Source organism: Vanessa cardui, chromosome 22, assembly GCF_905220365.1.
Source record: "Vanessa cardui chromosome 22, ilVanCard2.1, whole genome shotgun sequence".
Classification (NCBI taxonomy): Eukaryota; Metazoa; Arthropoda; class Insecta; order Lepidoptera; family Nymphalidae; genus Vanessa; species Vanessa cardui.
In genome coordinates, this window is record NC_061144.1 from 851,431 (window position 1) to 879,125 (window position 27,695).

Consider the following 27,695-nt stretch of genomic DNA (forward strand, 5'->3'; position numbering starts at 1 on the left):
GAAATTAAATGTCATTTTTCAAGCAATGATTAACTGTCAGAATGAATACGATTGCAAATGTGCTAAAAATTTTCCTTGAAATGAGAACTGTAGATGTACTATTTGTATTGTGTTAAATAAATACCACACGATTAATCATAATTGATCGTATTTTAGATAAAATTTTATTAGCTATTGGTCAATGATGTTTTAGTAAACAGATATGTTATTAACGCGCAAAAATTGTTTTATGTAGTAATACGTTATAATACATCATAATTACGTGGTAATACGTTTTGCGTAATTAAAACATCTAGTTATCCCTTTTACTTATTGTTTTTATCAAGCTATCCTTTTTACTTGTAACGAAATGTAAAAATAAACTAAAATAAACGGTCCCCGGCGCGGCACACTTTTTTCTGTTGTTTAGTATGGATATAACATATCTGTTTAATACAATATCATTGCTATTGGTTATTTGATTGTTTGACTGTGTGAGTGTATCTTGGACTATATATTGAGTTTAATTTTTGATTGTGAAAGAGGTCAATGAAACTTACCATATATTAAAGACAGTAATATCATAATTACATATTATTGTATATAATTGGTATTAAACTTATCCTATGAATTTTATAATGTTCCGAGTGGCATTGAAATGTATTTTAAATGTATATTTTATAATTACGTTACTTTTTAAATGAATTATTGTGTACTTCAATTAAAATACTTTAATGTATCTACTTTTCAAATAGAATAAACTTTTATGAAGTTGATAGAATATTTATTGTGCTTTCCTTTAATTTGTAGACTAATTTTTTTTTTTTTTAATTTATTGTGTTTTTATCACATCAGTAGGCGGACGGGCAAAGGGTCTACTCGGTGGTAAATGGTCCCCAACGCACGTAGATATTAACTCTATAAGAAATCTTAAGCAGTAGATTCTACCGAGAAGAACCGGCAACGAACCAACAACACTTAGCTAAAAATGTAATTACCTTTATTTTAAAACCTATGAATGGTGTATGTCTAGTAAGTTGTCCTTATAAATAAAAAAAAATTACAATAATTTACTAATAAACCGAAAATAGTTCTAACTTCGAAAATATCTTAACATAAATAAATCACCAAACCATACATATTGAAGCAAATTACTTACTCAGTTGAGCTTACAAATCCAAAAAAGACACAAATAACACTTATTTTAATAAGTTATAACAAATTACAAGTCGCGCTAATATTGACCTTATTGTTCGCGCTCAAAAAGAAAAAAATGACGGCTTGACACTGTTTCTCGCGCTTTTGCGTTTTTTTTATTATATTTTTTCCAACCAGTTGTACAGTTAATGGAATCTCCTAAATAAATACACAACATAAACAAGGCTACTATTTCGTTTTATTGGATCATCTGGACACGTGTAGCCTTCCTAATGATTCATTCCTTTATCGCCTACCACATGAAAACTCAATGCCTCACTGGTATACTCCAACCGTAATCATTAATTTGAATTAATGATTACTGTTGGGGTGTTGTACTACTTAGGTTAAATTATACACAATTAAATTAATTGCAGTTAATTTTATTAGAAATGTTATATCCTTAATATGTCAGACGTGAATATTATGGATAACATATTCTATTAAGGGATTGATGAGTGAGCAGCAGGACACTAGTATGATTGTTAACAGTGTGTTTGTCGAATACATAATAGACATACATCAATTCATGTACTACAGAAGAATTGGGAATACCTTTTACCGATTTCAAAGCGAAGAAACAATCTTTGATGGCTATTTTTAAATAATTAAGTACTTGTTAGCACGAGCATGACCCACTCACTCTAACACTAATGAATCTAATGAAACGCAGTTTATAATTAAAATGGGAGGGGTGTGCCTTCGTTACTGAATAGATCTTTGCACGCAAATTTATAAACGGACATTGTGTGTTACGTGTCAGTCTAAACCAATGTAGGTTTAGTATCTCGCTAAACAATACGACGAATGATAATGCGAACCATGAGCATGTTTTTAATTGCTGAATATAAGCTGAAATAGAACACGTACTAAAGGACTATTACCGTCCCCACAATCGTATGGGTTATGGGGACGATAATAGTCTTAGTGATTGGAAAATAATTTGTGACATTTTAAAGAATTTTTAAGAATTCTTCTTAAAAATTCTTTAAATTTAGAATTCTTTAAGTTTATACTTTCAAAAAGCAAAACTTTTGATACTTCTAATAACTCACTCACAACTCGCAATAACTAAAAACTTATACCTACCAGTCCATTTTAAACATAGTCTAAAAAATCGTTACAAAACTATAAATAATGTCCCGAGTTCGATTCCCGGCCGGGTCGGTGTAGAAAAAGTTAATAAGTTTTTTATGTTGTCTTGTGTCTGGATGTTTGTGGTACCTTCGTTACTTTTGATTTTCAATATCACAAGTGCTTTAGTTACTTACATTGGAATCAGAGTAATATGTGTGATGTTGATTTATTTATTTTATTAAATATAATATACACAATCGGAAAACTTGTTTTTTTTTTTACATAAATCTAAATCAATAGAAAATATTATTGCTGCATAGTACATATTAAATAAATATATTTTTTCATTAACACTTGTTTTGTATCTTTACATTTAAATAAATATTAATTAAAACATTAAATATACAATAGTCCATTAGTAGCATCTACTATTTATGTTTTATTTAAAATGTATGCCGAGTTAATGTTTTATTGTTAAGTATAAAGCTGGAGCCCCTCGCTCCTGCCTATGTAAGGTAGGAGCGAAATCTATAAATCGAATTCGTATTAGCCTATTTCTGTGTTGATAAAAACTAAGTAACTCATATTTTTTTCATTATACGTTTGTTTACTTGAAATCAGGTTTTAAAATCGGGTAATGTGGCAACTTTAAAGTTAGCTGTCAGGCTCTGGCGTCTCTGACGTTTGATGTAATTGTTTAATGTTTTGGCAAAAACGGACTATTTTGTTTTTTGAAAATCATAATATTATATTTCATTGAAAAATAAGTTAAGCAAAGTGCTGTTAGTGTAAAATGTTTCATCTTTTTGGACGTAAGATTGTTGAAATATAAAAGTTTAATAGTTAGCTAAGATAAATATTATCCTAACCTCAAAGATTCTTTAAGTTTCATTAAAAATGTTTTCCATTTGTCGACAAACTCATCCCGCTACGGGTATTGAACACGCAATAAGTTGTTGCTTCTTCAATAATGATGAAGTTTGTCTTATTACCGCTGGAGCAAATATTATTAAGGTTTTTAGGCTTTTGCCCGAAGGACACACGAAGGAGGTTAATGCCGGTATGTATTCTATTTTTAACGTAATTATTAATTAAACTTTGATCTATATTGAATTTACTTGCCATTTTCAAACTTATGGTTTTTGTATATATACAAAGAATAGGGAAAAGCGTCGTTTGAAGAAAACAGCCGCGAATTTCGCAATTACTAGTGGGAATTTATTGTATAATCTTATAATTAAAAAAAAAAAACGATTAAGGGACAATAAGCTTTAAGCACAGTAACTATTCATAAATAATAAATTAATACAATAATTGTATATATAAGGCAATAAGAATAAAAAGTAAAAATTAAATTAAACAATATAAAAAATAATATTTATTATGTTTTAGCTGGTCAACCAATTCCGCCTAAAATGAAATTAGAATGTTTAGCAACATATACTCTATGGGGAAATGTGATGTCTATTGCCTCTGTAAAATGCCCGAGCGCTGGTCGCGATTTATTGCTTGTTTCATTCAAAGAGGCAAAGCTCTCAGTATTGCAATACGACCTGCAGACAAATAATCTAATAACACTGAGCATGCATTACTTTGAAGAGGATGACATGAAGGTATGTCTTATTTTATACATATATTGAGGATTAAGAACTACTAAAAATGACTCCACTCATTACTACAAATCTACATACAGTGTAAACTCTTTATAACATTATCCTTTATAACGATAAACTCTCTATAAAGTAGAAGTGAGCACGATTTGGTTGGTTTGCGTTAAAACCCACATATTGATACACTCTTTATAGCGATACAGTCATTCTCTATTATGAAGAAATGTGTTCATAATTTTAGACAATAACTATTTATTATTCTGCTCACCCAATCATATCTAATCTTCGAAACGTAGAGTTAGCATTTTTTAATAATTTATAAGCATATTTTATCTACTTCAATTCGATCTATTTGGTTGTTTTCTTTGTTCACTCCATATAACGAAAACTCTTTATAACAACAGAAAATGCTCAGTCCCTTGAGTTTCGTTTTAACAAGTTTACACTATATTTTAATTTAGATAAATTAGTTCAGTTAACATTATTGATCTTTTCTTTAAATATTCTAGGGTGGATGGACAACCCATCCACATATACCATGGATCAGGGTTGATCCAGAATTTCGATGTGCTGTCATGTTGTTGTATGGACGGAAATTAGCAGTATTACCATTCAGAAAAGATATAACTTCTGAAGAAGGTGATCCTTTGGAGGCTAAACCATTGGCTGACAGCAAGAAAAATGTAAGATATTTATTGAAATTTAGTGTGTAACAATGTGGCTGACATATGGGGCTATAAAGGCCCCTTAAAAATAATGGAATAAAAAAGCATTTATTCTGTAATTTGTAAATACTAAAGTTGTATGTCAAATCATTCACTCTTCAGTCTAGAATATAGCTGTACATAAATTCCAATTCCCAAAGAAGTTTATAATGAATAAATAAATTTGAACTTTTATGTATATACAAAAAACAATCTATTGTTGTAATTATTGATATACCAAATGTAATGTTTTTTATGAACAGATTTCTGAGTTTTTTAATGTCAAACAATTAATTATGGCATTTTAAGAATTTTAGTGACATAAAACTATAATGTTAAAAAAAAACATGTCAAGCTACTTTTTGTAGTATATATGTCACCGTAAGATTACAAAATTCGTTAGATTATAATCTGATGAGTTAAATTGCAATCATATTTTTGTGTGTCTGTTTTATCACATGCAACTTTTATGTGACAAGTATGTTATTTTTTACTTTTAAGATTGGGTGCAATAAAGAATAAATAAATAAATCTAACAAATTTTGTAATCTTATGGTGACATATATATATTAAAGCAATTAGTAAATCTATTGGTTTATGGTGAAATATTGTATAGCAGATACTTTAATTGTATCAAGATTAATAATCATAATTTTTATTTGTTTCCTCTTGTTTACAGCAACCAGCACAGCCAATGACTAGAGCCCCTACACTGGCGTCTTATGTCATTGTTTTAAAAGATCTGGATGAAAAGATAGACAATATACTTGATATACAATTTTTATATGGATACTATGAACCAACACTGCTCTTGTTGTATGAACCTGTTAGAACTTTCCCTGGGTATGTCATTTTTATTTTTTACATTTACTAAATTAGAGTATTAATTCTTATGTAATATTACAAACACAATTTTTCATATACGCACAACTTACGCACTTACGCACGTACGTACGCACTTACGCACGTACGTACGCACTTACGCACGTACGCACTTACGTACGTACGCACTTACGCACGCACGCAGGCACGCACACAGGCACGCACTCACACACGCACGTACGCACGCATTCACGCACGCACGCACGCACGCACGCACGCTCATTCGCACACACACATTCACACACACGCTCATACACACGCAGTCACACGCGCACACACACACAAACATACCCACACCCACACCCAGCCAAACACACACACAGACCTACACTATATCTTCTGCCGAGTTCTATGGAAAAGTGGTTCCCATAATTGATATCAGTTATCCGGCGTCATCATAGTGAAATATATCTTTATATATCTTCTTTCAGTCGCACAGCAGTACGCAGCGACACATGTGCGATGGCGGGTGTCAGCTTAAACATGAGCGCTAGAGTGCATCCAGTCATCTGGGCCACTGGGGGCCTCCCTTTTGATTGTATACAGGCTGTTCCAGTGCAGAAGCCACTTGGCAAGTTACACTTTTTAGTTTTTATTTTGAAGAGATTAATAAAATATTTTACTTAAACCTCATGTAATTTGGATGCATAATATTATATTTAATTTGTGAGTGTGTTTTAATAAGTGCTATTTTTTTGTTTCAGGCGGGTGCTTAATAATGGCTGTAAACTCGTTGATATACTTGAATCAGTCCGTTCCGCCGTATGGCGTCTCGTTGAACAGCATCGCCACACATACGACCAACTTTCCATTACGTGAGTACATTTCGGTGTAATATAGACTCTATACTATAGAGAATATTTGAATTTTAAGAAACAAATTTAAAGTATGCAATGATTTATATTTAATCTGATAGAAATTAAAATTTGGTGATAATTGCTTTACAATATGACATCCGTTTTTTAATACAATTTTTTATTAAGAATATATTCCTTCCTTTTTAAATATTATCAAAAGGAATGACGTAACCAGGGCAACTGCCCTGGGGCCTCCACATGATGGGGCCACGTCAGTTTTCAGCGAGTTAACAAATACCGAGATATAGTAATGTTACTAATACCATACCAAATTATAATAATTTTACTACTTAATATTTTAAAAGTTACCGATAAAAGCAAATAAATCATAGCTGACTGATTGAAATAAAAAAAATCTAATTAATTCATAATGATATGATAATTAGCTTATTCACGCTTCTGTTTGTCTAGGGCCCCCACTGTTTTGTGGCCTGGGGGCCTCCAGACCTTTAAATCCGACTCTGTCAGTATGAATAATCAATTTTGAGAACTATGGTTATTTTCAATGGAGATTTAGCTGGAACAGATGTGTAGTCCACAAATGTGGGTCCGCAGCGTGACGCGTGCGTGTGTGTGCAGGCATCCAGGAGGGCGTGTGCGTGACGCTGGACGGCGCTCGCGTGGCGTGGCTGGGCGACACGCGTCTGGCGTTGGCGCTGCGCGGCGGCCAGCTCTACGTGCTGACGCTGCTGTCGGACTCCGTGCGCAGCGTGCGCAGCTTCCACCTCGACCGCGCGGCCGCCTCCGTGCTCACCTCTTGCGTGAGCGCCCGCCTCTGCCGCCTCTGCGCCCGCCTCGCCCCCCCGCTCCAACCCGCCTTTCCGCTTGCAGATGTGCGTCATCGAGGAGGATTTCCTGTTCCTCGGCTCGCGTCTCGGGAACTCGCTGCTGCTGCGTGTCACGGAGCGAGAGAATCGGATGCTGTTCTCGGTCGATAAGCCGCTCGAGGCCACCGTCGATCTCACTGTGTCGGAATCAGGTAAGATATCAGTCCTACTGGGTATCGATTTATTGATTTTTAAGATGAGAAATTTAATGTTACAATGCTTTGTAACATTTGAGCTGAGACGGCCCAGTGGTTAGAACGCGTGCATCTTAACCGATGATTGCGGGTTCAAACCCAGGCAAGCACCACTATATATATGTGCTTGATCTGTGTTTATAATTCATCTCGTGCTCGGCGGTGAAGGAAAACATCGTGAGGAAACCTGCATGTGTCTAATTTCATCGAAATTCTGCCACATGTGCATTCCACCAACCCGCATTGGAACAGCGTGGTGGAATATGTTCCAAACCCTCTCCTTAATGGCAGAGGAGGCCTTATCCCAGCCTTATCCCTTATCCCAGCAGTGGGAAATTTACAGGCTGTTACTTTGCTTTACATTTTTAATGCTTTGTACAGTTTATATTTTAAAAATTGGTGAATATATTTTGGTTCAGATAGAGAAAGAGAAACCGCTACCGCGCCCCCCGCCCCCGCCCCGAGCAAGGAGCCGCAGAAGGAGACGTCGGACGCGAGCGCGGCGAAGAAGCGTCGCACGGACACGATCACGATAAGCGACTGCGTGGCCGGCAACGTGATCGAGATATCCGACAAGGACGAGCTGGAAGTCTACGGCTCCGACATCCGCACGTCGACGCAGCTAACGAGCTACGTATTCGAGGTCTGCGATTCGCTGCTGAACATCTGCCCGATCGGCGACGCGTCGATGGGCGAGCTGCAGCTGCAGGCCGAGCCGCCGCGCCGCGCGGACGCGCCGCCGCTCGAGCTCGTGTGCTGCAGCGGCCGCGCCAAGAACGGCGCGCTCACCGTGCTGCAGCGCTCCGTGCGACCGCAGCGCGTCACCGCCTTCGACCTGCCGGGTGCGCCCCCCCCCCACACGCCCCAAGCACTCCGTCACACTGAACGCGCCCGCCGGACCACACGACCTCCCCCCCACCCCCCCACACGCCGCGCCATACCACGCCGTGCGCTCCTCACACTGAACGCGCCCGCCGGACCACACGACCTCCCCCCCACCCCCCCACACGCCGCGCCATACCACGCCGTGCGCTCCTCACACTGAACGCGCCCGCCGGACCACACGACCTCCCCCCCCCCACGCCCCATGCACTCCGTCACTGTGAACTGCCCCCCCGTTGCAGGCTGCGTCGACATGTGGACGGTCATCGGCGAGGCGGGCGAGGGCGGCCGAGACGCGCACCGCGACATGGAGGGCTCGCACGCGTACCTACTACTGGCACAGGAAGACGCCACTATGGTAATCAACGACAGCCTATAAATTCCCACTGCTGGGCCAAAGGCCTCCTCTCCCTTTGAAGAGGTTTGGAACATATTCCACCACGCTGTTCCAATGCGGGTTGGTGGAATACACATGTGGCAGAATTTCTATGAAATTTGTCACATGCAAGTTTCCTCACGATGTTTTCCTTCACCGCTGAGCACGAGATGAATTATAAAGACAAATTAAGCACATGGATCAGCGGTGCTTGCCTGGGTTTGAACCCGCAATCATCTTCTAGGTTCTAACCACTGGACCATCTCGACTGAGTATGGTAATCACACTCAACTATATATCCCCTTGAAAGTCTATAATGAATAGTTACGAACGAAGAGTTCCTTCGTTCCAGGTCCTGCAGACGGGTCAGGAGATCAACGAGGTGGACAATTCAGGGTTTATGACGAGTGCGCCCACGGTGTTCGCGGGGAACCTCGGCAACAACAAGTTTATGGTGCAAGTGACCACGTGCGCTATACGACTCGTACGCAGTGAGTGATTGTGACGTCGATGCGTTAAAGAATTTATATTTAGGGCGGCCAGTAAGGCCGAATCTCGGATATTCTGCTTGAGTATATTTATTTATTTAAGGTTCGTCAAGTTACAAATCAAATGGGTTGATACGTTACAATTATAATAGAGTGTATGTAAATATTAACAATTTGTAATTTTGTGTAGACAAACACCACATTCATATACATTTAAGTGAGAAAGAAGCTAAAGAGTAATAAGGTTATACAATAAAATATGATTCTTATCTAATAGAAAAATAAGAGAAAAACAGTAGTAAGGATAAATTACACATGAGAGTATAAAAATAAAATAAATAAATAATATAAATATACTCAATTGCCTGATAGATTGTACGATATCCATATAATATAACCCACGTCAAACAATGTTGAAGCGACATCTAGCGGCGAGTCGTAACAAATTAGGTAGCATTTCTCTCTGAAACTATACATATATGCAAGCTGCCATGGTAAGCTGTTAAAGGTTGTAGAACCTCCAACAATACATCTATTCAACCATTCATCCTATTTAAATGCCTATGGGTGAATTTTCTTATAATAATTGTGAAAATTAAATATTATTTCGTTTTTTAACATAATAGTTCTGAAACACTGAAAAAAATACAGATTATGTGATTTGGTTTAAATCTGAATGGTGATTGGTTGTTGGCGCCTGGCGTAATTGATGACCAATTTGCATTCACTGTTCAGACAGATCGAAATTTTAGTTTGCTTGTTTTTTATAACCATATATACATTAATTACATTTTACTATCGACGTTCTGATTTCAATGTCATGGTTATATTGGTCTAATTCTCTTGTTTTTTTTTATTGTTATCGACCATGCTGATATTAAGTTACAGGATAGTTACAGTTAGTGCATTGATTATTGAGTCAATATTTGACTCAGTGGCGCAGCTAGACGAGGAAGGGCCACGGTGCATTGAAAAATAATCGGGCCCTCATCTCCTTTTTCCCATCGCTCTTTTCCTAATAATTTTAAAATTATAGATACCAAATAAGAAATCTTGTGCGCAGGGTTGTATTTTTCTAGCTTCCGAAACTTAAGGTTTTAAATTAACATGGTTATTTTTATTACTAAAGTAATTAATTTCGGGATATTTATCATGTTTTGCGGGTTCATACGGGTACTGTACCCGCAAACATCAGTCTCGTGAACAAGACATTCGTCGAAATATAGAGCTCGACCGAACAAAAATAAAAAACATGGTAAATATCCCGAAATTAATTTAGTAACTTAAGGTTTAGTTTAGAGGGCCCCCTGAAATCCGGGGCCCTGGTGCGCTGCACCACATGCCCAACGATAGCTACGAGATTTGACTTGGTTAGCATACATTTGCCATCGGCAATAGGTCGTATCTCTTGATTCGGAGTCCAAGTGAGTGAGTAAAATAAAATAAAAAATAAAAATAAATAAAAAAATAAAAATAAAAAAATAAATAAAAAAAACCCGCTGAGTTTCTTTCGCCGGTTCTTCTCAGGTCAGGGTATTTTCTTTTCCGAACCGGTGGTAGTGTTTCAATTGACAATCAATAAGTAAGTGTAATGCTTTTATATTGAATAAAGGAATTTGAGTTTGAGTTTGAGTTTGAGCTGCACCACATGCCCTACGATAGCTACGAGATTTGACTTGGTTAGCATATATTTGCCATTGGCAATACGTCGTATCTCTTGACTCGGTGTCCAAGTAAGTCCTCAAAGGCGTAGTGACATTTGACAAAAAAAAAATTAACAGAAAAAAAAGACCCGCTGAGTTTCTTTCGCCGGTTCTTCTCAGGTCAGGGTATTTTCTTTTCCGAACCGGTGGTAGTGTTTATTTGACAATCAATAAGTAAGTGTAATGCTTTTATATTGAATAAAGGAATTTGAGTTTGAGTTTGAGTTTGAGTGAGAGTTTTGTGCGCGACACAGATGGTGCGCTGGTGCAGTCGATCTCGCTGGATTGGTGCGCGCGCAGCGCGTCGGCGGCCGACCCCTACCTGTGCGTGGTGTCCACGTGCGGCCGCGCGCTCGTGCTGGCGCTGCGAGAGATGCGCGCGCGCGACGCCGCGGTAAGGGGGGGGGGGAGGGGGGGGGGGTGTTAGCATACATGAATATATGTAAATCAAGAGATATCGGTAGTGTACCATACAACAACAAACAAACAACAACAACAACCTGTAAATTCCCACTGCTGGGCTAAAGGCCTCCTCTCCCTTTGAGGAGAAGGTTTGGAACATATTCCACCACGCTGTTCCAATGCGGGTTGGTGGAATGCACATGTGGCAGAATTTTGATGAAATTTGTCACATGCAGGTTTCCTCGCGATGTTTTCCTTCACCGCTGAGCACGAGATGAATTGTAAAGACAAATTAAGCACATGAATCAGTGTTGCTTGCCTGGGTTTGAACCCGCAATCATCGGTTAAGATGCACGCGTTCTAACCACTGGCCCAACTCAATCTGATAACAAATAATAATGCACCATATAAGTGCATTATTATTTATAGAATTACGTTAAAAATTAAGGTTTTTTTTTTTGAAAAGGAATTAGAGGACTTCGATTGGAACAAATTATGCACAGTTAAAAGTTATCAATTATTGTATATGTTAACTGTACTTATCGATGTTTGTGTACAATAATACTATTTAAAGAAATATAGTATTTAATAGACAAAACATAAAGTATAATTTCCCTTGGCGCGTGCAGTCGGCGCGGCTGGCGCCCACGCGGCAGGCTGTAGCGGCGCGGTTGAGGCGCGCCGTGCCCTACCGCGACCTCAGCGGCCTCTTCGCGCCCGCAGACGCGCCGCAGGTACGGCCTCTGCTGACCTCTGAGCACCTCTTTGTAGTTTAGATAACAATTCAGTAGTCACATGAGTAGAATTACTTATTAATCAAGTGATTGAGCAGCTAATAGGCTATTTGACAATGCGAAAAATAAATAATGAATTATTGTAATCAGTGAATATTATGAGTTTAAAATGGTTATTTACTAACGAAACTCGAAAATAATACTTAATTTATTCAAAAATCAATAAATAAAAATGCAAATTTTCAAACGTTTGTCACGTGACACAAAACGCTCCTGATTGGCCGGGCTTATGATGAAGTCACTTTCTTGTAAACTTTGCTTTTCTACTATTTGTACCACAGATTAAAGTACAGCACAGTGACGTCACCGACTCCATTGCAGCGCCATATTGTCCAAGTAGCGTTTTCGCGCGTTATTTAAATATGGAATTTTTAATATGATATTTTTCGGCAAATATGTACTAGAAATAAAAAAATTAACTTTTACTGGGTTCCTTAACCTCTACTGAATGATATAAAATGGATTTTAAAAACCAGTTAAATAGTCTATTGTATCAGCTAATAAAAATTGTCACTTCTGTCGTGTTTATTAAGGAATGACATCCTACTGCACCTAATTGAATTAATTTAATTAACGTGTAAGCGCCCCGAAATGCCCGGCACTTAAGACGTTTTGGTCGCGAGAAAATTATTCTCTATAAGCGATCAGGTGCTGTGTTTTAATACTTTGATTAGAAGACTTAATAAAGATTTTCCATTGCAGCGAATAGTTTTGAATATTAACTATAGGTGTCATAATAATGTTGTTTACTTATTTAATAAAACGTCGATGCAATAATACATATACGACGACCTCCGTGGTCGAGTGGTGTGTACACCAGTTTTCATGGGTACGCCTGTCTGAGGTCACGGGTTCGATTCTCGGCCGAGTCGATGTAGATTACCATTAGTTTCCTATGTATGATATCCATAACACAAGTGCTTCAGCTACTTACATTGGGATCAGAGTAATGTATGTGATGTTGTCTCATATTATATTATATTATATTATATTATATTATATTATATTATATTATATTATATTATATTATATTATGTTATGTTATGTTATGTTATGTTATGTTATGTTATGTTATGTTATGTCATGTCATGTCATGTCATGTCATGTCATGTCATGTAATGTCATGTCATGTCATGTCATGTCATGTCATGTCATGTCATGTCATGTCATATCATATCATATCATATCATATCATATCATATCATATCATATCATATCATATCATATCATATTATTATATACAGGTTAAGGGCGAATTTACCGGTAAGATGAAAGGGAAAAACGTGAAGGCGGAAGGGTTCAAACCGGACACAGTGTACGAGTTGAACGACGAGGATGAGCTACTGTATGGTGGGGACCAGACGCCGGCCTCCATGGCCAGTGTGAGTGCATATTCCAACAATAATTACTCATATACTCTAGAGCAGCGGTCGGCAACCTTTTGGTAGGCAAGGGCCACAAGGTGGCAAAATAAATTATAGGCGGGCCGCAGTCATGATATTAATCTCAGAAGCCCAATATACCTACGCACAATTAATGTTAATTAGTCATTCCATAGATAAAAGAAAAATTCTATTGAAAATTGTTAAAAGATACAGAGTTTAATTCGTACGCATAATACTTACATTATGTTCATATGTTTGAGCATAGAAAAATAAATAAATGAAAACTACAAACGACTTAAATAGGAAACTGAATTTACACAAAATTTTAGTGTGATGTCTGAGATTGTATTTGAGATGCTATTTTTTGTATGTTTAATATATTTGTCAACTTTTTTACAAAACAGTCACGGGCCGCGGGTTTCCGACCGCTGCTCTAGAGATATATATTTTTATTTCCATTCATATAATATATTGCAATAAATGGTGGCAAACTCTTCTGGGTTTTACCCTTTTATCACATTTTCCTGTTAAGTAGCAATACTTATTAATAATTCCCATTGTTGCTGACGCATTGGTCTTGCAAGTATTGTCTATGGGTCGTGGTGTCTATTGACCATCAGATGGCCCTATAGACCGTTTAAAGTAAAAAAAAAAGTAAAAGTAAAATAACAGCCTGTAAATTTCCCACTGCTGAGATAAGGCCTCCCCTTCCATTAAGGAGAGGGTTTGGAACATATTCCACCACGCTGTTCCAATGCGGGTTGGGTGGAATGCACGTGTGGCAGAATTTCGATGAAATTAGACAGCAGGTTTCCTCACAATGTTTTTTTAGATTAGGCACATATATATAGTGGTGCTTGCCTGGGTTTGAACCCGCAATCATCGGTTAAGATGCACGCGTTCTAACCACTGGGCCATCTCAGCATAGACCGTTTGTCTACCCAAATATTAAAGTGTTGAAGTAAGTTTCTCTGGTCGGCAGATCCTGCTGCAGGAACAGTCTCTGGGCGCGGGCGTTCCGCGTCGCGCGTCTCGCTGGTGGCGCGCGGGTCTGCAGGAACACAAACCCTCGTACTGGTTGTTCGTGGTGCGAGACAACGGCAACCTTGAGGTCTACTCGCTGCCCGAAATGCGCCTCGCCTTCCTCGTTCGCGACGTCTGCGCCGGCGACCGGGTACGCCCAGTGTTGCATATCGCTAACAACAACAACAACAACAGCCTGTAAATTCCCACTGCTGGGCTAAAGGCCTCCTCTCCCTTTGAGGAGAAGGTTTGGAACATATTCCACCACGCTGTTCCGATGCGGGTTGGTGGAATACACATGTGGCAGAATTTCTATGAAATTTGTCACATGCAGGTTTCCTCACGATGTTTTCCTTCACCGCTGAGCACGAGATGAATTATAAAGACAAATAAAGCACATGAATCAGCGGTGCTTGCCTGGGTTTGAACCCGCAATCATCGGTTAAGATGCACGCGTTCTCACCACTGGGCCATCTCGACTCGCATATCGATATATTATTATATATATCGATATGCGATATATATAATAATATATCAATATATATATCGAATAGCATATCGATATATTAAATATTAATTTAATATTAATTTAATAATTGTTTTAACTTAAAAATTAACTAACACGACTGTATTTTTTTAAATGTTGAAAAAGAGTAACTACTGATTTTCTTGCCGGTTCTTCTCGGTAGAATAGACTTTCCGAACCGGTGGTAGCTTCACTTAATTGTTAAATGACGATTCAAAAGTGCTTGTAAAAGCCCACTTGAATAAAGTATACTTTGATTTTTTTTTTATTTGATTGATAGACTACCTGTACTTAAGATAGTCTATCGATACTTAAGGTTTTAGTGATACTAGCGATACTTAAGGTTTTAGTGATACTAGCGATACTTAAGGTTTTAGCTATAGTATCGATAGTCTATCTGTACTTAAGATAGTCTATCGATACTTAAGGTTTTAGCTATAGTATCGATAGTCTATCTGTACTTAAGATAGTCTATCGATACTTAAGGTTTTAGTGATACTAGCGATAGTCTATCGATAGTGTAGTCACGGGACAATACTATCGATAGTTGCCCGTGAGCAAAGACGATAAGGTTAGAAAGAATGTTACTTGTAAAATGACGTCTGACAGAGAAGTATGGAAGGAGAAGACATGCTGCGCTGACCCCAAATAAAATTGGGATAAGGGCAGGAGGATGATGTTGCCCGTGAGCCATACTATTGATACTATCGATAGTTTTTAAACGCCATTACTTTTAACCTAAACTATCCAAGCTATCGATAGTGTCAATAATATCGCTGTTACCAATAGTATTCCTCACAGGGAGCTATGGATAATATCGATAATATTGATCAAAACGATACCATCGATATCTAAAGAGTTATCAAGGTCAACTTTCGATAGTTATGTCACCGTTAGATTACAAACATCGTTAGATTACAATCTATTTCGTGAGATTGTAAACTCTCGAAATATTATGAACTGTGAAATATGATTGCAGTTTAGATTATAATCTATTTCGCGCAATTGTAAACCTTCGAAAAATCACATACAATTGCGATAGCTCATAATGTTTCGGTAAGGTTAGATTTTTTATACTTTAACTGAAATTTACTTCGATAGATTATAATCTACCGAAAAATAATTCGTTAAATTTTACATTTGTATAAATTTTACATAATGTAACAGTATTTTACGATTCACAATCCTTCGACAGTTCACAATCTCGTGAGACAGATTATAATCTAAATTGCAATTATATTTCACAGTTCACAATATTTCGAGAGTTTACAATCTCACGAGATAGATTGTATCTACGTGTAATCTAACGATGTTTGTAATTAGTATAATTACATGGCACCGTTTTTGTAAAACATTACAAATATGGTGCCATGTAATTATACTGATTAGCCGATATTTGGACAGCGCGATTAAAGTGACATTTTCAATTACCGCCATCTATTGCCACCGATTTGTAAAGAAACGGTTTATAAATGAAAATGCTGCAGCACTGATTACCAGTGGATTATATAGAAAATTTCGACACGTAAAAAAACAGCATGGGTCTAATATTATGGTAATCGATCACATAGTACCTTTTTGCAGGTGTTAGCTGACAGTTTAGAATCAGTCCCCATTATGACCGATACGGCGGACGAGGAGGAACTGAATACAGGCCACAGCACCAACGTCGACAGTCTCCAGGAAATCTTAGTCGTCGGTCTGGGGTACAAAGGCTCCAGGGTTTTGCTCCTGCTGAGGCTCGACGACCAACTCATGATATACCAGGTAAGAAGGTGAAGAAGAGATGTGATTGATAATGAAAGTGAAATAGATGAGCGATAAGTACTGTTTCTAATTTTATATATTTATTTATTATTTTCGACGACCTCCATGGTCGAGTGGTGTGTACACCGGTTTTCATGGGTACGCCACTCTGAGATTTTAGACGTCCTCCCTGTTTCCTATTAATCGCATCGTGTACACATTATAAACATGACAAAGCGTTGTGTGTCAATGCGTGTTGCGTCTATCGATGTCGATGGCAGTCTCACAGCGCATGCGCGTTGCAGGCGTACAAGTACCCGCGCGGCAACTTGAAGTTGCGTTTCTCGCGCGTGTCTGCGTCGTTCTCGTTCGGCTACCGCGGCAGCCCCGCGCGCCCCGCGGACGCGCCCGACGTGCGTCAGCTGCGCTACTTCGGTGAGTTGGGGGGGGGGGGTAGTAAAGTCTAACTGGCCTCTATGCCTTCGGTAAGGAAAATACTTCGTGTGAGTAAGAGGGGGGGGGGGGGCAAGGTCTCACTGGCCTCTATGCCTTCGGTAAGGAAAATACTTCGTGTGAGTAAGAGGGGGGGGGGGGGGTAGGTTAAGTCTCACTGGCCTCTAGGTCTTCGGTAGGGAAAAAACTTCGTCAACAAAAAAGTCAGATACTGAGACGTATTGTCCCTAGGGAAGGGCGGTCTGAAACCGTTATTGCTGGGCTGATGTTGAGGATAATGAAAGTCACTAACTGGTTCACGATTTATTAACGAGACGGTACAATTATAAGGACTGTGATGCCTTGATAGACACTGTTTTACATATGCAATGCTTTGACTTTTATACATGATGTATGCCAAAGAATATGAGATACACAGATGTGAAATATTTTAGTCATAGAATATGTAACTTTACTAACTGTTTACTTTAATACCTATGTGCATATACGACACACCGGTATTAGGTAAAGAGAGTTACTGTAGTAGAAACTGGTGTAGCGGAAGTGATACCGATTTCCAATTGAAATATATTTCTTTATTGAAATTTTTTGCAGTAAAGACTTCACAATTTGTTTTTATTATAATAGTTAAGTTTAAAAAGCTGAGATGGCCCAGTGGTTGGAACTCGTGCATCTTAACCGATGATTTCGGGTTCAAATCCAGGCAAGCACTATATACATGTGCTTAAGTTGTATTTATAATTCATCTCGTGCCCGGCGGTGAAGGAAAACATCGTGAGGAAACCTGAGTGTGGATAATTTCGTCAAAAGTCTGTCGCGTCATTTTTCCACTTAAAAAAACAATAAAACTAAATCAGGTATTTTTGACAGGTAACGTGGGTGGTTACAATGGAGTGTTTATTTGCGGTCACAATCCTTACTTCCTGCTTTTGGGAGCTCGGGGTGAGCTCAGGCTGCACCCTCTGTGTCCCGATGAGGGATCTGTCTCCTCATTTGCATCCTTCAACAATACCAACTGTCCACAGGGATTTTTGTACTTCAATTCTAAGGTAAAAAATGCGTTATTATTATATTGAAACTTAAGCTGCTCTGTAACATATTATATAATTTAATTATTAAAATTAATGAGGTTATCAGCAAACAATACTATATACTGTTTATTCCCTGCAAGAAAAAGCAAGTCATTTATGTACATGAGGAATAGAAATGGTCCAAAAATATAATCTTGGGGTACTCCAAATTACACTCAGACACCAGTAGATCTTTTTCTTTCTACGTCAATCTTCAGTACTTTGAATTCTATTATTAGGATTAGAAGTCAAACTGTCAAGTGTTCCCTGTAAATCCCTTAAGTTTCTGTGTTGAGCCGGTCTCTATAGTATTAAAGGGGGATCAAATGATGTTTGTATCAATTTAATTAGTTGATTATTTAACAATTATCCTTCTATTCATAGAGACTACCGAGTATCTAGTTTGTGCGATTAACAAATGTGTCACGTACAGTCAGCGCCATCTATAGCTAGAGATAAGAACGTATGCACTTAAACAGACACACCACTAGGTCTATGGGACCTTGACCCACTGTGTCAAAATAGACTGACACGGTGGCTGAGTGCTGCTGATGAGGACATTTCCGGAGGAGGTACGCCTCGAAGCCCGTACCCGGCTTGTCCTTTTGGCCAGGCAGGAAGAACCCTTGCGTCTCTTAACGCAATGAATTTATTAAGACGTAAGCGTTTTGCTGAGCGCTGGTCGTATAGTAGAGCATGGGTGTGGGCACAGGGGTCGCTGCGCATCTCGCTGCTGGCCACGCACCTCTCGTACGAGGCGGCGTGGGCCGTGCGCAAGGTGCCTCTCCGCGAGACGCCTCACGCAGTGACGTACCACGCGGAGTCGCGCACGTACTGCCTCGTGTGCTCAGCCGCCTCGCCCACGGCCTCTTACTACCGCTTCAACGGCGAGGACAAGGAGCGCGCCGACGAGAGCAAGGGCGACCGCTTCCCGTACCCGATGGCCGAGCGCTTCGCAGTCATGCTGTTCTCGCCCGTCTCCTGGGAGGTCATCCCCAACACGCGAATCGAGCTGGACGAGTGGGAACACGTCACGTGCCTCAAGAATGTCTCGCTCTCCTACGAGGGCACCCGGTTAGTACAACAAGAACAGACTGTAAATTCCCACTGCTGGGCTAAAGGCCTCCTCTCCCTTTGAGGAGGTTTTTGGAACATATTCCACTACGCTGTTCCAATGGCACGTCACCTGCCTCAAGAACGTGTGGCTCTCCTACGAGGGCACCCGGTTAGTACAACAACAGACTGTAAATTCCCACTGCTGGGCTAAAAGCCTCCTCTCCCTTTGAGGAGGAGGTTTTTGGAACATATTCCACTACGCTGTTCCATGCGGGTTTGTGGATTTTTTTTTTCATATTTCAAACACTACGTGTACCTTAAGAAAGAAAAAAGTTTAATCTTTTATTACACAGCCGTGTGATCTCACTAATTGAGAAACAAAGTTCAGCAACTTCCATATGTAAGGTCGAAAATGTTGTCTGTTAATAGTAAAAGATGATAAATTGTTTATAGCATTTTATTTATTGTTTTTTTTTTTTTGTATTGAAACTAACTACGGTTACGGTTTTAATCTTTAGATAGATTTTGACATTGAAAAAAAAGTCATTGTAAGAACTTCTGTAGAAGATCTACAGTTTAGGTTAATTTTAAAGTTTTATGTACCATTTACACATATTTGTGCAAATTAAGTATGTTTTACATTTCTGTGTGTGTTTCACAAACTTCCCAGGTCTGGTTTGAGAGGTTACATCGCGATAGGGACGAATTACAACTACGGAGAAGATATTACTTCTAGAGGAAGGGTAGGGATTTTATACCATTTTTACTTTTGGGATATATTTCTAAAATAACCGTGATTTGACAACTAACAAATCGTATCATTCATTAGTAAAAAATGTTGATCATTCATGACATAATTAGATGTAAATGCAAACAAAATATATATCAAATATAAACTCGAAAATTATTTGCACGGTTATATCAGCATTTAATTGATGCTTAAGATATTATTGAGGATTGCCTGACAAATATTTGTCATGTGTCCTAGTCTGGTCTGGAATATTTACGGGATATTATGAACAGTATTTTTTCAGATATGATCAAACTAACATATCAATATTTCACAGATAATAATCTACGATATTATAGACGTTGTACCGGAACCGGGCCAGCCTTTAACCAAGAATAGGTTTAAGGAAATATACGCGAAAGAACAGAAGGGTCCGGTCACAGCCCTCACGCAAGTCCTCGGATTTTTGATATCCGCGGTTGGACAAAAGGTACTATTTACTTTAGATAATACATACATAAGCTCTAGAAGTATTCATTTTAGAGTTATACTATACTTTCTCTCTCTAATGTTTGGACGGTGAAAGAGATAGCATTAGTGATAGGTTTATGTCGGAAATGCATACACGATAAAGATGAGAAAGGATTTTATTCTTATTTTAACACTTATGTTAAAAAACTATACAACTAAGGAACATTATTTAAGACCCAATTATTAAGCATTTACAGAGTAAATTACAACAGGCTTTTGTGAGACTTAATAAATATTATTTACCTTACGACATAAATAAACAATGTTGATAAAGATGATTGATGTTTATAAAGACAGCTCAAATAATTATATATAAATAACAGGTAAATATAGGTATTTAAAATTAAGTAATAATATATAGAATAGTGTATAAAATTAGAATAGTAAATAACTTTAGAATGATTATCATATTTAATTTTATCGAAAATATAATATTTGTATTTTAAAAATATATTAATTTAAATTTGTTTTTTCAGATCTACATATGGCAACTCAAAGACAACGAACTAGTGGGCGTGGCTTTCATAGACACGCAGATCTACGTACACAGGATGTTGGCTGTTAAGAATTTAATTCTAGTAGCGGATGTTTATAAATCAATATCGTTGTTGAGGTACCAGGATCAGCACCGGACGCTCTCTTTGGTGTCGAGAGACTTCAGAACGGCCCAGGTGTGTTGTCTAGTAAAATTAATATCAATATGATTGCTTGTTAGTTTAGTATCAAGCTTATAATGTCACAGACTACAATGTTCTGAGAGCAAATACCAATTCTTTTATTCAATATAGAAGTACAGTCAGCGTCAAATAAATAGACGCAACCAAAAAATCAATAATATCGGTACATACAAAGTTTCCCTATTGTTATCAGCAATATACTCGCTCAAAGGGTCGAGACGCTTGAAATGTCATATAGTTCGTTTCAGTCAAACCGCCATAAATATGGTTACAGTCATCTCGCCAGTGGTATCCAAGCATTCTAAGCGTCTCTGATTATTTGACGCTGACTGTACTATGCTTACTTATTGATAGTCATATAAACATTACCACCGGTTCGGAAAAAGAAAACACCCAGACCTGAGAAGAACCGGCGAAAAAAACTAAGTGGGTCTCTTTTTTTGTCAAATTATTTAAATAAATATTGTATATGACTAGAAATAGCCAGAAGGCGATCGTTTCATTCCCAAGGTGTGCTATCAATAATAAACTTATACCTTTCGCACACAAGCGTTCCTTAACAATTTTTTTAAAGGCAAAAGAAGTATTTCGATCACTTTGAAGGTCAATAAAAAGTTATGTTTAAATTTCCTTGTTTTATAAAGCAGGCAAACACTATAAACCGAAGTAGATTTACAACAGCATATAAAAAAAATGTTTCCTTGATTGTATTTATTATTATTTACACTTTCCTGATACAGATATGTGGAAATAGTTTAATATATTTTTAAGTATATTATTTATTTGATGATGACTGGCCACTTGTAATGTCACAAATGTCTATGATCTATGGTATTCTGTCTGTCACTAAGATTGAAGACGTTGAAAGAAATAATAAAGTTAATGATAATAAGAAAAAACCGTGTTGTGCATTAAATCTAGCTATATACCACAGATATACGACATGGAGTTCATGGTGGACAATACGAGTCTCGGTTTCCTGGTGAGCGAGGCGGAAGGGAACTTCGCGCTCTTCATGTACCAGCCCCAGGCCAGGGAGAGCTATGGAGGTACACCAACTACTTTCATAGACTTTGTATTATTGATTTTCATCTTTGGGTCAATTTATATCCATTTACTTGGTAGAGGGGCTTTCTACAAGCCCATCTGGATAGGTACCACCCACTCATCAGATATTCTACCGCCAAACAACAGGTATTGTTGTGTTCAAGTTTGAAGGGTGAGCCAGTAACTACAGGCACAAGGGACATAACATCTTAGTTCCCAAGGTTGTTTGCGCATTGACGATGTAAGGAATGTTTAATGTTTCTTACAGCGTCATTGTCTATGGGTGATGGTGACAACTTACCATCAGGTGGCCCATATGCTCGTCCGCCAACCAATATCATAAAAAAATAAGCCTCAATTCATAAAAATATAATATCTTTATATTTATTTTTCATTGAACTGTATTCCGATGTGCTAACGTTCCCGCCAGGTCAGCGGCTGATACGCAAGTGCGACTACCACGTGGGTCAGCAAGTGCACGCCATGTTCCGTATCGCGGCACGCGACTCCACTACACGACACTGCACCGTCTACAGTGAGTGGGGGGGGGGGCACAGAACATACTAAAACTAACTATGAGAAACAATTAAACATTATTTAATACATGAGTAGTGGGGGGGGGACCACCCGCACGCTACATAATAAACTAACTATGAGAAGAACACACAATGCACATTCATTAATACGAAGTTTGTTCATCACAGTACTTATATAGTGATTTAAATGTATCATGTATTGTATAACAGATACAATAACATAAATTAATAGCCTGAGATGCTGAGATGGTCCAGTGATTATACCTCGAGCATCTTAACAGATTGCGGGTTTAAACCCTGGCAAGCACCACTGAATTTTTACGTGCTTGATTTGCGTTTATGATTAGACTCGTGTTCGGTGGCGAAGGAAAACATCGCGAGGAAACCTGCATATATCTAGTTTTGTAGAAATTCTGCCACATGTCTATTTAACAGTGTGGAGGAATGTGTTCCGAACCTTCTCCTCAACAACAACAACAACAACAGCCTGTAAATTCCCACTGCTGGGCTAAAGGCCTCCTCTCCATTTGAGGAGAAGGTTTGGAACATATTCCACCACGCTGTTCCAATGCGAGTTGGTGGAATACACATGTGGCAGAATTTCTATGAAATTTGTCACATGCGGGTTTCCTCACGATGTTTTCCTTCACCGCCGAGTACGAGACGAATTTTAAAGACAAATTAAGCACATGAATCAGCGGTGCTTGCCTGGGTTTGAACCCGCAATCATCGGTTAAGATGCACACGTTCTAACCACTGGGCCATCTCGACTCGCAAACTCGAAACAACACACAATGCACATTTATTAATACGAAGTTTGTTCATCACAGTACTTATATAGTGCTTTAAATTTATCATGTATAACAGATACAATAACATAAATTAATAGCCTGAGATGCTGAGATGGCCCGGTGGTTAGAACGTGTGCATCTTAACCGATGATTGCGGGTTCAAACCCAGCCAAGCTCCACTGAATTTTCACGTGATTAATTTGTGTTTATAATTAGTGTCGTGCTCGGTGGCTAAGGAAAACATCGTGAGGAAACCTGCATGTATCTAGTTTTGTAGAAATTCTGCCATATGTCTATTTAACAGCGTGGAGGAATATGTTCCGAACCTTCTCCTGGAATGGAGAGAAATCTACAGGCTGTTTTTGTTATTGTACTACATAACAGATACAATAACATAATTAACAACTTTTAAAAATGCCTATCTACATATATCTTTAAAAAATAATCACCGCGTAGTACGTTTTTCATAATAAATTAATGATTAAATATACTTCTCTCCAGCGACCCTCGACGGCGGTCTCGGCTACGTGCTGCCGGTCTCCGAGAAGGTTTACAGAAGACTGCTGATGTTGCAGAACGTGATGAATAACTATTGCTGTCATATCGCGGGACTGAATCCGAGAGCATACCGGTATAAACTGGATATTTTATATAGTTTTCATTTATAACCGATAAACAAATGTTTTGCCACATATTGACACTTTAAGGAAGTAAAAGCTTTTAAAAGTCCCATTACTTTTCAAGGCCATTATTCTCTACTGATCGACTGGATTTCCATATTTAATACAAATCGTTACCAATAATTTATACTACGCTAACTCGAATTTTAGTGTAAATAGTTTTTATGTCAAGTTGCTTAAAATATGTTGTTATATATTATGTACTAATGTATGTAAAAATAGAGAAGAAATATTAACGAAGTTACAAGTTTTATACAACGCTATTTAAAGGCAATTTTTGAAATTAAACGATTTAAAGTAAGCTAACTATTATTAGCGGAGTGTGCGCACACTCTCGAGATAGCGTAGGATAGTGGCGTTGAGATGAGCGTTCGAATTGTGTAAACATATACTGGGATCATTTTTTCGGCCTCATGGCAACGAGAGCCCCGCCTCCGAACGTGTCAGCGTAAGGCCCCCCGTGGCATGAGTGTGTGTGTGTGCGCAGGACGTACAAGAGCGCGCGGCGCAGCGTGGGCGGCGGCGCGGCGCGCGGCGTGTTGGACGGCGACCTCGTCGCGCTCTACTGCGGGATGCCGCGCGCCGACCAGCACGACGTACGTACGCACGCACACACGCACGCACACGCACTCGTACACACGCACATACGCACACGTACTCGTACACACGCACACGCACACACGCACACGTACTCGTACACACGTACTCGTACACACGCACATACGCACACGTACTCGTACACACGCACATACGCACACGTACTCGTACACACGTACTCGTACACACGCACATACGCACACACGCACACGGACAGATCCACACTATATGCAATAACTAAACTTGGCTATCTAATATCAACATTAATTTGATTATTTTTAAATAAGTGAATAACATAAAGCAAACAACTAGATACAGATAATTTGAAGAGTGTTAAAACAAAATTAATAAAATAATAAATGTGAACAACGTTATACTTATACTATATTCAAACGGCAAAAAGAGGAAGGGTAAAACAAACCTTCGCTATACATATTCCAGTCCAAGTAGTTTTATATATTTTAATTAAAAAAATTATGAAGTTAATATTGATGTATTCATTTATTTGTAACGGATGAAATGTTTTAGATATGTTTTAGATACAAATTATATTTTATTTTTATTTTGTATCAATTTAAATTATTATTCATTGTTAACTCAGTTGGGGGGAACATGTTAAAGAAGTTTCTCGTAGGTTTTACGCCACTATGCATTCCATGATGCGTTTAAAAAACTTTTTGCCTATGGAAACTAAAATCCAGCTTGTTACTACCCTCTTAGTCCCAATTCTTGATTACGGTGACTCCTGTTATCTAGATCTGTCGGAAGAACACCTACATAAACTTAATCGTCTCCTTAACTCTGGCATTCGGTTTATCTTTAGCTTACACAAATTCGACCACGTTTCTCGTTTTAGGAAACAGTTACACTGGCTTCCTATACGAGAACGTAGATATACTCGGCTTCTATGTCTTCTCTACTCTATTCTTACTGACCCTAATGCTCCCACTTACTTATCCTCTAAATTTTCTCTTCTTTCCTCTACTCATAATAAGCCCCTACGATCCTCTCAATTTCTTACCCTTTTCATACCTTCCCATAAATCTGGCTTTGTTTCCAACTCTTTCTCTCTAGTTGCAGCCCGGCTTTGGAACACTTTGCCTGATTATATTCGTAGAGCTCCATCGCGCGATTCCTTCAAGCGCCAAGTAAAACAATTTTATCTGTCGTCTGTCAACACTGTGTGATGTATTTTCATCAATATTTTTATCATAATTGGATTCATATATATATATATATGTATATATATATATTTATGTATATATGTTAAATAATTATGTACTTATATATTATGTATCTGTTTGTGTATATTTATGTATATTATGTATATGTATATTTATGTATAACATCGCAATGTATTGTATTATTAATATATATATTTATTATTATTACAAGCATCTATTGCTATGTATATATTTTAATATTTTCTTTTACTTCTGTGCACACCCTACTGACTACTCTCCTACACTATTCTGGGTTGGCTGGCAGAAAATGCTGTTATAGCGTTAAGTCCGCCCTTTGTACTTGTTTTTGTGCAATAAAGAATAATAAAAAAAAAAAAAAATAATAATACATCTGTATTTGTAATTCGTGTTGTCCTACATACATTACACTTAGATCTCGACTTAAGGTGTCGTGTTAAGTGGATACGTATTCGATTGTCAAATTGCCGTTTAAAGTAATTAAATCCTTATAAGCATCAGAAACACTTTGACTAAAACACTGCCTTGATAAACTGTTTTGCTTCAATTTTTATCTACTATAATGTGTTTTATTCACACACTGGTCATCTATCACTCTGTTTATAGATAAAAACTGCGGTCATACCAGTGAAATTTGACCATTGTGAAGGTGATTTTTATAATCTGTGACATATACTCTTTTACAGATTGCCAAGAAAATAGGTACGAAGGTGGAAGAAATATTGGGAGATCTCTACGAGATTGACAGACTGACCGCTCACTTCTAGTTCTAAGATTATCTTGTAAATATTATGAATTACATTATTTGATTACAGTAAATATACTTTCATTTAACAAACTGAATTTGGAGTAAAGATTTTCCATTAGTAATCCTTAGTTTTAAATAAAATTAAAATGAATTAACAATTAAAGAATTTAATGATTTTGTGTTTTATTTTATAATAGTTTACGAACATGTGTGATGTTGGCGGGTGGAGGGTACTTTATTCGTTTTCTGTACCCCTAAAAATGTGTCAAAGATGATCGCTTCAGTAGTAAGAACGCGAAAATGTAACAAACAAAATAAAAATTGCATTTTTTTATAATAATTAAAAAAGATAAGGAAGGCTAGCCCAAATTTTGTTTTGAATTTATATATTTTATATGTTACGTCGTTTGTGCCTGTAGTTACTGGCCCTCTCAACCCTTCAAACCGTAAAAAACAAAAATTTCGAAAAAATTGCTTTTTTGCAACGCACGAAAAGATAGAATATTGTTCCATATTCTATCCGTCCCGGCTTCACATGGGTGTAATGCTGATACTAAATATAGTACAGACTGTCTTTATATACAATTTTTAGTGTTTTGCCATTACACAATATAAACCATTATGTGTAATGGCAACCATAGGTGTAATATATCTCTGCATTTTGGATCTGTATTATTTTCAAAAATTTTAATTTAAGTTACATGCTGTAAAAGGCCATATTTATCTATATTAAATTCACAGTGTATTAGAAGTACGTAATTGGATAAGGATTACGATTAAGATTCACGTTGTATTGCTTAAAAACCTTCCTATTGAAACACTCAGTCTATTAAAAAAAACATATCAAAATCCTTTAAAGATCTAAGCATACACATTGACAGAGGGGCAGTGGGAAGCGACTTTATTTTATATCATGATTTTGTAA

General features: G+C 37.8%; 1 protein-coding gene across 1 annotated transcript; it reads left to right on the forward strand.

Annotated features, from left to right (window-relative positions):
• The first annotated feature begins 2,919 nt into the window (after positions 1-2,919).
• On the forward strand, positions 2,920-26,878 carry LOC124539342 (cleavage and polyadenylation specificity factor subunit 1). Its single transcript, XM_047116705.1, has 27 exons — positions 2,920-3,313; positions 3,646-3,866; positions 4,373-4,546; positions 5,247-5,410; positions 5,881-6,020; positions 6,154-6,264; positions 6,886-7,067; positions 7,138-7,285; positions 7,747-8,169; positions 8,452-8,567; positions 8,938-9,076; positions 11,031-11,170; positions 11,808-11,912; positions 13,217-13,354; positions 14,340-14,531; positions 16,491-16,673; positions 16,958-17,087; positions 17,976-18,154; positions 18,888-19,249; positions 19,902-19,974; positions 20,299-20,451; positions 20,969-21,163; positions 22,104-22,218; positions 22,647-22,751; positions 24,045-24,174; positions 24,711-24,819; positions 26,709-26,878. The coding sequence occupies exons 1-27, from the start codon at positions 3,151-3,153 to the stop codon at positions 26,787-26,789; spliced, it is 4,371 nt and encodes a 1,456-aa protein (XP_046972661.1). The 5' UTR covers positions 2,920-3,150; the 3' UTR covers positions 26,790-26,878.
• Positions 26,879-27,695: the final 817 nt, after the last annotated feature.